Below are 14,894 nucleotides of genomic sequence, written 5' to 3' on the forward strand. Positions count from 1 at the left end.
TGAGCATCACAATGGCGAAGCAAAGTCATTAAAGTGACTCTGAACGTGGCATGGCATTTAGTCTGAATATTTTAGAAACTGATGATCTTCTGGGATTTTCCCACACAGCCATCTGTAGAGTTTACACAAAATAGTCTCCAAAAGAAAATATATCCAGTGAGTAACAGTTCTCTGGGAGAAAATGCCTTTTTGATGTCAGAGGTTAGAGAAGAATAGGCAGAATTCTTTGAGATAATAGGAAGGAAACAGTAACTCAATTCACCACCACTTTACAATCAATTTATGCAGAAGACCACACTGCAAACCACCCCTGTCAGCTAAGAACAGGAAACTGAGGCTCAGCAACTGAAGAAACGTTGCCTGGTTTAATGAGTCTTAATTTCTGCTGTGACACTCGAATAGTAGGGTCAGCATGGGTCTATGCACACTTTGAGTCCCTTAGTACCAACTGGGCATCATTTAAGTACCACAGCATATCTGAGTGTCGTTGCTGACCATCCCTTTATGACCACAGTGTACCATCTTCTAATGGCTGCTTCCAGCAGGGTGTCACAAAGCTCAGATCATCTCAGGCTGGTTTCTTGAACATGACAATGAGTTCACTTTACTCACATGGCTTCCACATCACCAGATCTGAATCTAACAGGGCTGGGATGCGGTGGTTTTTGATGTGTAACTGACAAATCTGCAGCAACTGTGTAATGCTGTCATGTCAATACGGACCATAGATGAATCTATATCTTCGTGGCATTGATGAATCTATGCCATGAAGAATCAAGACAGTTTTGAAGGCAACAGGGAGTCCAACCTGGATCTAGAATGATTTAAGTAAAAACGTTTTTGCATTAGAAGCTGAGTGTATTTTTAAAAAGCTCTTGATCACATTTAAAGCCTCAGAGGAATTTACCTCAGTTTGATTTAGAAATAAGTCCAATAAAAACATCAATATACAACAGCCTTCAGCTGAAACAAGAACAAATATAAAGGTAGATACAGAACCTATATAAAGTTCAAAAAGAAGGTAAAGGCTAACCTTAATATAGATTATCTGATGTGGGATGCAGAAAAACTGAGATCTGTATCTAGCTAATGGTCAAACCAACATTGTGTCCTTGAACACCTATCTGAAAACTCGCTAGAATCTAGTATTAAAATAATAATATATATTATAACAGACAGCTGAAAATCTAAAATTGCAGGGGGGCATGAATACTTCCTCGTGCTACACCAAAGTTTTATTAAAAAATAAATTCTGAGGTCATTTATAGACGTGTCAGCTGTGTAATTTCTCATAAACATGACTAAACCATGCCTGCAGTCATCTGTAAACAGCTATATGGCTTTTAAAAAATATCATATAAGGATTATTACCAGTGACAACACATACAGATAGATGCAGGAGGCCCAGAATATTGCTTTATGACACATACAAGTTTTATTAGAATATTTTGAGATCGTTTATTTATTCTTTACTTATTTCATTTCCAATAATCGGCAGACGGTGTAGATTTTGAGGATATTTTGAAAGTTGAATGGCTGCAGCCCAAGTCTATGGCAGTCAGTGGTTACATGTTGTTGTGGTTACTCATGGAAAATCAATACTGATTGCAGAGGAAGGGATAACAGGCGTAGCTCAAAGTCAATAATAATCGTCACTCTCCTACTTTGCCTCTTTAATGTCCGCATGAAAGAGATTCATTACATTTCTAAGTTGTGGTGTTTCTCAGAGTCATTTTAGCACTTTTAATTCAAGTCTTTTATGCTCATTTTCTACTTTAGCTCTAGATGGCCTAGACTCAAGTCTGTGAATTGGAAACTCAAGGAACATGAGAGGCAATAAGCTGTATATTGCAACTTAGTGTTGTACAAAAGTCTCAAGTCACTTGTTATTTCTTTATATTCTTCCCCCCAAAAAAGAGAAACAGGTGTAGCAATTTATACTGAAACAGCAAAATTCATTTGGGAATTTCCTGTATTTTGTGACTTAATAATTGCAGTGATGGTAGATACTGGTACCTTAACTGCTGAGCCACCAGGACAACCCTTTATGAGTTTGAGTTTCACAGCTAACATGGAAAAGTTGAATTCTGCTGCCAGCTCTTCCATCTCTTTCCCCACATGTGTGACCACTTTCATCCTCTCATCAACAATCAGTGGGATTGACTGTCAGTGCGATCTTCCCTCACTCTCTCCTTCACGCCTCTCTGCCTCCATTAGGACCCTGGTACCCTGATAGGGGATGTGGGTGGATATGAGGACAGGCTCTGTTTGGCAGGAGTGTTCGGGGTGGGGGTGGGGGTACATTTACTGGATCAGCCTGGGTTCATCACCTTGCTGGAGGCCATAGGCAGCGGGGGGGTTGACTCTACATATAGGGCCTTGGGAGCTGTCCCAACTCTCAGTGTGCCCAAAATCTGCCATCTTGGTCCTAAACTCCCAGACTGCACCCAACCTGCTCTGCCCTGATCAGGAGCATCCCTACATCTGAACCGGTAAGCAGTTTAACCTTTGACCTTTTGGTCCTTGTGGCCATTTACACTCCATCTCAAAACATTCCACAGATTCTCAAAGGGCTGCTCAGAGAGCGTACTTAGAACCAGCAAAGATTAGACTTAATTATACAAGGGTGTTACATAAACTAGCTTTTTTTGACAGTTACCACTACTCTTGGATTTTTTTGGAGTTCTGAAGATGAGCCAAGACATTTTTTTTTCGGGGGGGGGGGGGTTCAAATATTGAGCAGATTTCCTCTGACGTGGCGCTCCATTTTACCCCACACTCTTTCTCCTTCTTTGCCTCTTATGATTCAATGTGGAGCAAATTTAATGCTCTATTTGTAGTTTATCCCATGGGCCATTTTACAGTCGGGTGGGTAGGTGGGTAGGCATGTTTACCATTTAGTGGTCTATAGGTAGAAAAATTAAAAGCCTCATCATAAAAACCCGCTTTTGTAATTTGATACATAATCAGTTTTTCCAATGGAGCGCTTCGGTGTCAAATAAAAAACACCGACAAAGAGGTGAATCATGTTCTTCATTGTCTGCGCTTGCCCCTAATCCAGACAGTATAACCCCACTGTTTTGCTTTCTCCTGGCAGCTCCCTTAAATGTTCTGCCGCTGCTGCCGTCCCACCCTAATAATGTCAGATTAAGCTCTGCACAACTGTCCATCTGACATGAGGGCTGGATTTGTGCTGGATTTGAAAATCTGGACGGGATGCCTCCATCCAAAAGCTCTGTAATTCTGCACACACACACTCACAGAAGCAGATTAAAAAGCAGAGGATGCGCAAGTCCACGAAGCCTGTCGGTCCGCCACGCTGCCGTGCACAGTTTGGCGCGGGTGCATTTTGCTTTGACCTCAATCGCTTTGAGGTGTCTGGTTGCGTCAAGCCCCGAAAAAGTTCCTCAACTGTCCTGAGCTGAGTCCTTCATAAACAAGCACTTTGGCAGCAGTGCCGCAGCATTGTTTTAATCTGAGGTTGGGATTATTTGAACATGCAGTTAGGTTATTCATGTGTCGATTGTTATCGGCAACGACAAGGACGCCGGCTTTGTGGATTTCATAGATTTGGGGGGGTTGGTGGGTGCTCGACCCTCCCCTGGCACAGATGAACACCCCGGAGGCTACAGTTCTGATTCAGACCAGCCTCATCCCCAGACATGCCCCGGTGATGCCCGTGTGCCTCACTGGGCACGTCCCTATTTTGTTGCAGCTGAGGGAAAGAGGGGGGTGAGGGGTGTTGGGGGTTGATGGGGTGGTGGGTGATGGTCACCCAGATTATGCCTCATCATACGGCCTATTTACAATTGACACCAAACAGTGCGGCAAACAGTGGCGCAGAAACGCAAACTGAGCTCATCGGGGGAGTCGGTTTTGTTTCATCATATAATTTCGAGAACCGTCACGTGTTCCTCCGGTTGCTCATGTGACCTGTCGGCAAGGACCAATAGGGTGTAAGAGTTTGTTCTGGGCAGAGCAAAAGGCAAAAAAAATAATTTTCCCTTGCAATTTTTAATCGTCCAACGCCGAAAGTGGTCGTCAGCGACTGTCTCCTGCACTGCATAAAGGTAAACCCTCTTCTTGTTGCTTCTATTCAGGAAAAACTTGTTAAAGCTCCAGCACGAGCCTTTTCCTTTACAATAATAATAATGAATAATTTGCATTCTTACAAAAATTATTTGTTCTCTACTTTAGTTAAATACATACTTGAGTTGATTGCTTGACTTCCAGGCACATTAAACAGTTGAAACTTTAAAAAATGCCGCTCCTCGCCGAGTTGGGTATCACCATCAATAATTAATTAACTTGATAACTTACCCACAGCCAGGAATAAATCATTACGCACATAATGAGCTGTGACATGGTGCAACTTATCGACCTATTGTTACCTAATTTGATGCTTTCAAGTTTACGTTTTTTGTAAGTTAGCCTCAGTGAGCGCCAATAAGACGACCCATGCGGGAGGAAATATTTTGGTTCTCCCTGGGGAATTGTCGATTTTATGGTCAGTCGATTTTGCTTTCAGGCGTCTCTTGATTTACATTGTTTAGGTGTTCGTTGTCTTGGCTTAGATTCAAGCATGAGCGATTTAATTGTTTCGAGAATTAGCAGTGAGCACGAAAACAATAGTAAGTGGAAGAAAACCTGCTTAAATTCTGCTAACGATGAAGCTGGACCGCCCGAATTTATAGTAGAAATGATGCTCAGTGGAATTGATACATCAGTCCCCGTGCAGCCCCCCAACAAAAGATCATTATTTCAATTATCATCACACTATTAGCACTGCTGATGGCCTTATTTGCAGCTAGTCATAGACCAAAAATGTCATTTGCCATTACTTCAGAAGCAGCTCTCTGTGTTGCACTTGGAAACCGGCGATGAATAACTCCTTTGTTTGGGTGAAAAGCTTCTGTTTGGCACTCAGATTAATAAAGTCTGATACACTCGGAAATTTTCTGTTGGGAGGTGACAGAGGCCGAAAAAGAAAAGAGGATGAGGACCTGGATGAGGATACGATCTCGAGCCGTTCTGCTCGACCGCTCGGCGAAAGCCCCCACGTATGGAAGCCATGACTTTGTGACAAGCGGTGATCTCACATTACAAATTGTGGCAAATCTAAAATGGCCGACTTAACGCTGGGCTCTTAGCGCCGCATTCACATCACAACATGGTGCGCCTGCATTGTAAAGCCTCCTCCTCGCCCTCCTCACCCACCCCAGGACACTCGGGCTATTTTAAGTGAACGCAGAGTAGGCGGTGAGGTACTTTTAAAGCCACTTGGCGATACTTGGTCTTCGCGTCTTCCTCGCTCGATTTGTTCTCTGATTTGACTGGTCGCGGTGAGGATGTGGTGGCCAGAGTTTTGATTGTGATTTGGGCTGAGGTATCAGGATGCCGGGCTGCTGATGTGGGCTGACAGCTCTTGAGAGCACTGTCATAGCGGCGTATAGGAAGGCCGACTGGGCGGACGCCCCCCCACTCAGCCACGTACAACAAAAGCCTGTGCCAGACGAGACGAGAGCTGCTCATATACCAGGAAACGCAGGGCGAAAACCTCAGGACTTAGAGGAACTCTCCTTCATTTCTTCTACTTGATCTGCCTATAGTTACTATTTCTGACAGCAGCTAGCAATTATACACCACCATTTCCCTGGCCCCAGCACCTCTGACTCCTTGCTCCTGTTACTTCAACTATCACAAACTGCGACTGAGAAGAGATTTGTGGGTCTAAATGTAGAAGAGAATTGTCAAACAGTGATTTGAGCGGATCCACGGGAAACATATGGATCAATGAGGTCACTCTCTGCACCCCCCCACCCCCACTCCGCTGCCCTACATGTACGCTAATTTGCCTTTTGTTCACTCTTAATTGGAGCACGGTCACATCCAACAGCCCGTTTATGGGCAAACATATTGGCCACATTATGGATACAGCTAAACTCTTGGTTGCCTGACGTGCACCTGCACACATCTGTCAAGGTGTTTGCAGCATCATTAAATACTGCACCACTGCATTACTTAACCCCATAATTGAAACTCAAGTGTTTACTGAACCTTCTGACAAATTAAAAATAAATTAATTAATAAATTCAACATTAATTAGCATATATATATTTTTGTATCATATTTGTTCAGTTTGGCATTGTTGTGAAATTATTTTGTTTTTTCAGGAGGAAGAAAAGATCACACTGACGTAGAGGTCTCAAAAACTCATGCATCAAATATGATACAAATGGGGTTGCAGGCTCAACGTTAGCATGGTTGGTGCTGGAGCTGGAGCTAACAGATGTCAGAAAATTTTAAACAAATCTTGTCAAAATTTCTTAGAGCCAAATGCAGTTCAATTTTTATGACATAAAATACTAAAAAAAAACAAAACCTAAATTTTAACGAAAAGAAAATCTGCTTTAGTCATTTTCTCTTGGTTATCAATATGGTGGTTGAGCCACATAAGCTCCACCCACCAAGTGCCTGAGAAACTAGGACTGGTGACTAAAGGACCAATTACATATGTTGTTGTCGCCCTTGGCAACAGTGGGAGTGACAGCAGACTGTAAAAGTGCATTATCTTTTTTACGGAAGCTTTCGTAAATGGTAAAATTCAATAGTAAAAATATGTTGGTTAAAAAACATGTATATGTAAAATAGGGCACACTGTCCTGCATTTTTACAGAATTGTTTTACCGTGCTTAAGCCACGCCTTCTCATTTTTTGCCTCACACAAAGGTTTGAGTGTTTTTATTGCCATTTCAACAAAATACCAGCTCAGAAACTTTGAGATTTTATACCGTTGGAATAGCTTCAAAAGGCGAGATTATTTAGAGAAAAATAAAAATCTGAATTTGTGGCAACACCTAACAATGAAGAGAACGCTGCAGCTGGTGACAGGTCTGTGCTGATGCCACTGTTTACAACAAATACAGTGAAAATAACGGGCCCTATTAATAAAGGCTTAATAAAGCATGCGCTGATCGAAACTTAGGTGTTTAATAGTTCGTTAGACATGTCATTAATGTCCTTTTACCTTTATCAGAACGGTTGCAGAGATGGGAGTGTTGGGAGTGCAGCTGTCCAAAGAGTTCGGAGAGACCTCATAAATGAACACCACACAAGAAATTGGATGGTATTCAGAACAAAGATGTCCAGATATTTGCATTATTATGTTAAAGGCAATTAATTAACTATCCCATGAACACTTTTAAAATGACAGAAGACTGCACATGACTCGCTTGAAACTTGCCACCTCATCAGTAAAAATCTTGCCGTCTCAAGCTGCAGATTCAATTTCACAAACCTCGGCCGTGCAGCTTTGGCTCAGGCTCTGTTTGATGTCGAAATGCCATAATGACATATCTGTAGATATGTGGATTAGGATGGAACAGATGACAGAGGCTTTGGCCTAGATTAGACTACTGGCCGCCCATTTAATGATTTTTCTTTTTCTGCTCCTCTGTTATTCTCGTGACAGAGAAACAGCAGCAGTTAGTGCCTTGTTTTTCTATTCCACAGGAAGGAGTTTGATTAATTATCCTCTTTATCTTCGACTTTCACATTATGGCGGATGTCAGGATGACGGTTTGCACCGTTAGTTTAGCTCCGCAAAATAAAAACAGCTCAGAGTCGAGGCCGAGGGTGGAATGAGAGAAAATCGCAGAGAGTGACTTCATCCATAATGTAGCTCTTGAAATGCAAAGCACCGACGGCTTCTGAATTCATTAACCTACATTTTAAATCAGTATGTGAGGCACTAGATTAGTTTCCTGGCCAGATAAAGTTTCACATTGTACCTTTAATCTATAAAAAATGGCCTAAAGCTGAACATTTTATGCAGAAATCTGATATTCTGACCCCTCACACCAAATTCACTTTGATCTGCAACCACCTCTGCCCAATAATTTCCAATTAAGAATAGATAATACAGTTAATGTTAGTTTATAATCAATAACCAGCTTCCCTCCTTACTAAATCAATTTTCAAAAAGAGCCCCTTAACTTCACTTCTGTTTTTTTCCATCATTCACGCAACACCGGCTCTGCACAACAGCAGCGTCTCCTCATTGTTGGCGGGAGATAAAAGAGGAGGAGTTCGAGTTCTTCTAGAGCGGCGCTCGAGCCTTTTCTGCGGCGAGTGCCGAGCAGACGCAGCGAGAGATGATGGGAGGAGAGGGGAGTTGGGAAGAGTGTGTGTGCGGAGGTGTGGGGGGGGGGCATTTTGTGCACTGCGTTGTCCAGCCGAGCGTAAAGCGTGATTAATTCAATAGCCGCCATAGAGGAGGAGGCTAGCAGTGCTGCAACACCGAGCATGACCCACTTTCCCCATCAGATGTCATGAAAAATTCCCTCTCTGCATTCCCCTTCTCCAACTTCCTGCCTGAGCAACGGAGGCAAGGAGAGCAGAATTATATATAAAAAATAAAAGTATATAAATCAATGCAATAGCAGAAATGATGGACACAGGAGGAGGGACTCCTATCAGAGACCAATCCTTCTTCAGCTTTTATCAGGATGTCTTTAAATTAGAGTTTTTATCAGGCTTGGAATTTTTTTTTTTAAAAGCTGCAAGGTTTTTGCCCATTGGCACCAATGATTCACAAGGCCTTGACCCAATTCTATTATTATACAGGAAGCATGAGCAGAATACAGTCTGAGAGAGCCGCTACTGAAATGCAGCTCTTAGCGCCGTGACCCCGTTCGACTCCGAGGTTCAGGCAGCCTCGATTTTTGTTGACCTAAATCTACAGAGAGGTTTCACAGTCTTAATCACAGGGAAGGAGGCTCCTCCATCGAGGAGGGGGTTTTTTTGTTGTTGGGAGGGGAGCTTTATTGTCCGAAATATTTAAAAAAGAAGAAAGGATGTGAGATGATATTTAATCTGAAAGATCAATCTTCCCAGCAAAGACCCTTCTTTAAGCACCTTCCTGCCCCTGATGTGAAGTTTAGAAAGGGATGAGGATCTTCCCTCGCTCATCTCCGGCTTCAATCCTGTTGTCAATCTTAAATGTTTTTACTTTTTTTTTTTTTTATTCCCCCCCTCTCTCTCCAAGCCCCTGGAGAGGACCTGCACCGCTGGCTTGGGTCTTAAACCCGGATTAAAGCTTTTTATGTAATCTGGTCTCCTCTGGGAGATTGGAGAGACAGCTGGCAGCAGAATCCCCGTCCTTATCTCTCGACCCTCCTCTGGCCTCCGACCAGCATCCCAGCGTAGATTAAAGGATGAATCGTTTCACAAAAAAGCATTATTTTCAACATATGTCTGTCTAGGTTAAAGGATATAAGAACTGGACATTACAAAAAGAAAGATGAGGCATTTAGTCTACTAATCGATTTTGGTATATTCAATTAATTATTTAACCCTGTGGGGTCACAGTTCATGGCATGTTTCTTTACCCCAGCACAAACCCAACCATGAGTCCGACGTCCAAGCCTGAAATTTCAGTTTAAGACAGTAAAAAATAAATAAATAAACGCTTTACAGGCATCACATGCTAAATGAAATGATACTTTGGTTTATTTTATTATCATAAACTCAGTATATTTCAGTTTCTGGACGGCTGGTCAAACAAAATGAGAGACGTGAAGCCATGTTCTGCACTTCATGTTGTTACGGTTTAGGGTTTGGGGTTCCTTCATTTCTTTAATGTGAATATTTCCTGCTTTTGTCCATTTTTATATGAAAATCACCTGAAAATCTTCTGGTTTTTGTACCTCTCTAATCTCAAGCGCCCCGACTCCCGCACTTTTATTTCACATATTCACAGTCAACAACAAAAAAATAAAACTATTCAACATAACATCTTCCACATAAAGTGATGCCAAAAAGGAAACATGTACACCCTCTAACAGCTAAAACCCTGAAGAAACTGCACAACTCTTGCACGTTTTTACACATACTGTGCTTTAGCTCAGAGCACTGAATAAATCCGCCTGATCTGAACTGTGAGGCATCATAAAAGCAGATTTTTTTTGCCACGTAACAACTGCGACTCGGTCGTCTGAAGGCCTCGACAAACATCTCACCAGCAGGCACAGCTGGTGGGGTCACAGTTTCAAGCAACACTCATTTGAATGATTCACAGCTACAAATGACATCAAGTGATTAGAAATTACACAGGAAGGCAGCCAGAGAACACATTATGTATATATATATATATATATAGATAGATAGATAGATAGATAGATAGATAGATAGATCTATATATATATATAAAATACAGCAATAATGACTGTGATTGGCAGACTGTGACATTATCTGTCTCTGCAGTCAAGGTCAGCCACTTCAGGATCTCGCCCGTCCATATTTCTGTCTTTTTCTTGACTGCATTGTCAATCACCAGAAATAATATTCATACTGACTAAAGCAGAGGTTTCTAAAGCGTACTTGGGAAGGTTAACTTGTCTTGTACTTTCTGTCTCTGAATTTGATCTGAAAAAAGGGACATCTCTCTTCTCCCCCCCTTTTTTCTCTCTCCATCTGTAGTGCATAACTCTTCTATTCCTCTGATTTAATTTAATAGATTTCCTAATAATTCAGTCTCACAAAAAATAGCTTTCCCTTCTGGAAAAAAAATTGGATTATCATCATTTAAATCTTGTTATATCAGACAATTCTCCCCGTCAAGATATTCCTGATTTATTTATTAGCAGGCACAGTTTCCAGTTGTAGATTAAAAGAAAAAAGAAAAAAAGAAAGAAAGAAATCCTGCAGAGCCACGTTCAGGTACGCAGCGCCATCTTGTGCGTGCTCGCGTCACTGCGAGTGCTGCCTGAGTCATTACATCACTTGTCAGGCAGAATTAGAGGCGATCCGGCTGAAATGGGCTCGATAAAAATAAATATGGCGCTTGCCGTTTGATGGCTCATCTCGTGACTGCGGAGACATATGCTGACCTAAATTTCAACTGCTTTTATTGCATTGGATCAGGAGACCACTTATCATTCCATGTATTCTGTAATATTTGTGCTATTACCAATATATTTAATACCTAAGGGGAGAATAACAAGATGTTCTTCTATTATTTAACCCCTTTCTCCCATCTATGCTTTTGTGTGTGCAGTGGTTACTGGTTATTTTTAAATACAGTTGAGGTATGTGTCACAAAACCTGCACAAAAAAGTTGCAAAATTCACTTTTTCTTAAGACAAAAGCAGCGACATTAAAAGCCTGATAATCTTCCTATAACACCTCTAAGACTATTAAACACATGATTGAGCCACACCGTTGCACTGACCTGTTTCTTCATTATTATGAGCAAATACACTGTTGTTTATTTTCACTCAGTCCCACAGAGACTGAGCGTGGATTAATCCACAGCTAAAAATAGTCAACAACAAATCCAGTTTTGTTTTATTTGGGTTTTTTTTTTTACTGCTGTTTGAGTGATGCTTGCTATAAACTGCAGTTCACATCCATTTTGTTAAATTCTATCTTTTTTTAATGACATTTTAAAATTTAGTAAGAACAAATTAGGCACGCAGTCAAGAAAAATACTGAATGTAACCATGTTTGTAGTATTTTTAAATGTACATTTCCAGGTGATTTTACACAGTCTGCATAATGAGCCGGGTCCCAAAGAGAAGCTCAGACTTTCATGCAGGCTTACATTTTTATAAAAGCTTAAGGCGAAGACTATAAATGTCTACAGCTTTAGACTTGCATGGTTTAGATCCATTAAACAAAACAAAAACTGAATCTCTGTCCGACAGCGGCCCCCAGTGGGCCAAGAAGGCTCTGCAGTTAGGCTTGTTTTAATTTATGAGTTCATATTTAATTTTTTTTTTTTTAAAGTAAAACCACAAAAACTAAGCCATGTCATTATATTATTACTAAATATTTAGTTTCTTATTATCTTTGTTTATTATTATTATTATTAATTCTCATATATATACACAAGTAATAAAATAAATAATTTCTATTTTTAAACACGTTTTTGACAGACTTCTAAACTATTTGTGTTTTATTCCTTTTATGACAAAAATTTGTTAGGCTCTTAATTCTGAGGATTATTTTTAATTTCTCCGACCTATTATTGGCACAGAAAGAGTTAAAATTCGTCAGAGGATCGTAAAAGTATAATAAGTACAAAATCTAGTACAATGTAATGTTCAAGGAATTTCCCATATCAAATTCATCAAAGATGTTAAACCTTTCACAGTAAAGGCTGGATAAAAGTTAGCTCCACAACTAAAACATCATTTCCATCTTACAAATATTCGAATAATGTAGTGTATCTACCGCAGTTTCTTTTACGGAGTATTGTGGTTTTAAATAACTGCTGTAAATCTTGTTTGTTCATTGTGGATGTAAGAGCCCAACATAGGATACGTGTTTATAGCTATAAACTCTATGTGTAGCACATCAGTATTATAACCATGTTAAACATGAATTGTCCTTTTTAAATAAATAAATACAAATAAAATATAAATTTTTACAGATTTTTTCCGTACTTTTTAACCACACATCAAATTTTACCCCCCAAAAGCAGAATTTACTTGCATTTTCCATTTCTTTTACAGTGTAGGTTTTAGAAAGTCCTCTGATAGGTCAAATTTAAATTTGGGAATGGCTGCCCTACACTAACTGAAGCAGAATAAATTAAAATGAAAGCATCAAGCATTTTTGCATGTCTGCGTTTCTTTTACCTGGCAGGTGACCGGTTGGCTGACTCTACCATCACACTCGCATTGGCCCTCGACTTCCTCTGTCACGTGACCACGCCCCTTCCTTCACATCCAATCCCGACATGGAGCCCATTAAGGTCCAATCAGAAGGTGGACTGAATGTGACCCTCACCATCAGGCTGCTGATGCACGGCAAGGTACAAACACACGAATCCAAACTTGACTTTTCTTGTTCTGCTTTTGCTTCTGTAAAAAGAGCAAAGAAAACAAAAACTAATTTCAAGGAGCCCGTGGCGTCTAACATTTCTTTCTGTTGTTTCTGCAGGAGGTTGGAAGCATCATAGGAAAGGTATTTATCACAAGCACAACAAGCAGAGCATGTAAAGCATGATAACGCCTGTGGGAAATGCACAAAACATCTCACTGCTCTTTCTCCCCTTTGCTTTCAGAAAGGAGAGACGGTCAAGAAAATGCGTGAAGACGTAAGAAGAATGTTTCTCAGACTCTTGTTAACTATTTTTGTCCTATAATCACATATTTAATGCTTTCTCTCTCTCTCTTTCTCTCTAAAGAGCGGCGCCCGTATCAACATCTCAGAGGGGAACTGCCCTGAACGGATAGTCACCATCACTGGGCCAACAGATGCCATTTTCAAGGCCTTTGCCATGATAGCCTACAAATTTGAAGAGGTACCGTTTATTATTTTACACCACAAAGAGTCTGTTTTTACAACACTAATAAACTTAGTATTATTTAAGCACTGATTTCAAATCAAATTTGAACCATTTTCTTCTATAAGATTTTTAAAAAATGGCACATTTTAAAAGAAAAATTAGAAAATGTAGCAACATTTTTACTTTAACATCTTAATGGTTGCATTCAAGAATCTTACAACTGTATGTAAAGTAATGGCGTAAAGGCTGTATGTGCATCTGAGTGTGACCATACTTATGTGAGAATCCAGCACCACTGGCCTGATTTTAGCACCTGTACTGACTCATTTCCAGGTGGAATACAAAGCAGCTTTGGCCCTGATATGTAGGACAGAAATGTGCTGATCTAACCTTGCAACACCCTCTGAAAATGGGCCAGTGCTGTGTTTTGATTTGGGTGCCGTATCAGCATACTTTCAGCCGGACCAAGCCAAGTGTCTCCATAACACAATAGATAGACTCAACCACTTATTATTCATGCGCTGCGCACAAGTGCTGCTTTAAGTAAGTGTGGAAACTTCAGGGTCAGTTGTCGTACTATGACGCAAACACAAGTCACTTGATTTTGTTTAACTTTGCAACTCAGCTACACTCATATATTAGTGTAGTCAAGGTTTTATCGATTACGCCTGAATCCAGTGTAAAGTAGGTGTGAAGGTACCCACATGCAGCGCATATCAAATTATTAGAACCCCACCCCATGTAAGGTTTATGTCACAGCTGCTCTGAATTAACAGTAGTAGTAATTACCAAAAATCATTTTTTAATGTTCCTGTAAGGGTTAATTCACCAGCATGTGCAGGCTCTTTAATCTGAATTATAGTTTTAATGCTAAAAATAAGAATTTTCATCAGTCTTAATCAATTATCCATGAATGGAGTCCATTTACAAAAAAAGGTGAAAAAAAGCAAAGCACATTTAAAAAAAAATATTACAGTCTTTGCTGAATAATGATACAATGTTTAGTTTTAAACAAGTTTTCGACAGATTTCTGAAATATTTGTCTTTTCCTCCTGTAATGACAGGTGGTAGTAATCACTGTACTTTGTTCTTTTACAACCCCCATTTAAAATAAATGTTGTGTTTTCTCTGTGTACTGTAGGTGAACAGGGACTACAGCAATGTTAATCATTTAAATGCTCTATTTAAGTGAAAATATTTCACGGACCGCAAATTAAATTGGCAAACTGAGAAGCTTTTTATTTTTTATTTTTTTAGGAATCATGGATGTCACGCTCTCTAGATAACAAGATCTATCTTGTTATCAATGATAAGTTTAAAAGCCAGAGTGATGTGATGCTATTCGAGTGTTGTACCTGAAACAATGCAATTTATATGCATTTATACAGGGCTTTATTCAAAGCACTATTATGCAGAACTTTGTTCACAGCTAGCTTGTAGGAAATACATGTAGGCACAGGAAGATCATCTACTCCACACAGAAAGGCTCCAGCCAGGTGAGGCTTGAGAGTGCTGCAGCGGACATGGTATTAGCATGCAGCACATCTGTGAAGGCCCCATTAATGCTAAACAAAGCACACAGGTTTTGGAGCAACGCTGC

The 14,894-nt window shown here is 40.3% G+C and overlaps 1 protein-coding gene across 6 annotated transcripts in view; it reads left to right on the plus strand.

The window, feature by feature from the left end:
* The first annotated feature begins 2,388 nt into the window (after positions 1-2,388).
* LOC100693873 (poly(rC)-binding protein 3) overlaps positions 2,389-14,894 on the plus strand; it is a 30,223-nt gene continuing 17,717 nt past the window's right edge. For 5 of the 6 annotated variants that reach the window (XM_019351934.2, XM_019351935.2, XM_019351936.2 and 2 more), the window contains exons 1-5: positions 2,389-2,492; positions 12,649-12,817; positions 12,946-12,969; positions 13,070-13,102; positions 13,193-13,309. In XM_019351934.2, coding sequence (XP_019207479.1) covers positions 12,743-12,817; positions 12,946-12,969; positions 13,070-13,102; positions 13,193-13,309 — 249 coding nt within the window. In that variant the 5' untranslated portion in view covers positions 2,389-2,492; positions 12,649-12,742. Of the gene's footprint in view, positions 2,493-3,980; positions 4,071-12,648; positions 12,818-12,945; positions 12,970-13,069; positions 13,103-13,192; positions 13,310-14,894 lie in introns of those variants that run through there. The other variant, XM_025903065.1, reaches the window with a different exon arrangement.

This window comes from Oreochromis niloticus, linkage group LG23, assembly GCF_001858045.2.
Source record: "Oreochromis niloticus isolate F11D_XX linkage group LG23, O_niloticus_UMD_NMBU, whole genome shotgun sequence".
In the NCBI taxonomy this organism is placed as follows: domain Eukaryota; kingdom Metazoa; phylum Chordata; class Actinopteri; order Cichliformes; family Cichlidae; genus Oreochromis; species Oreochromis niloticus.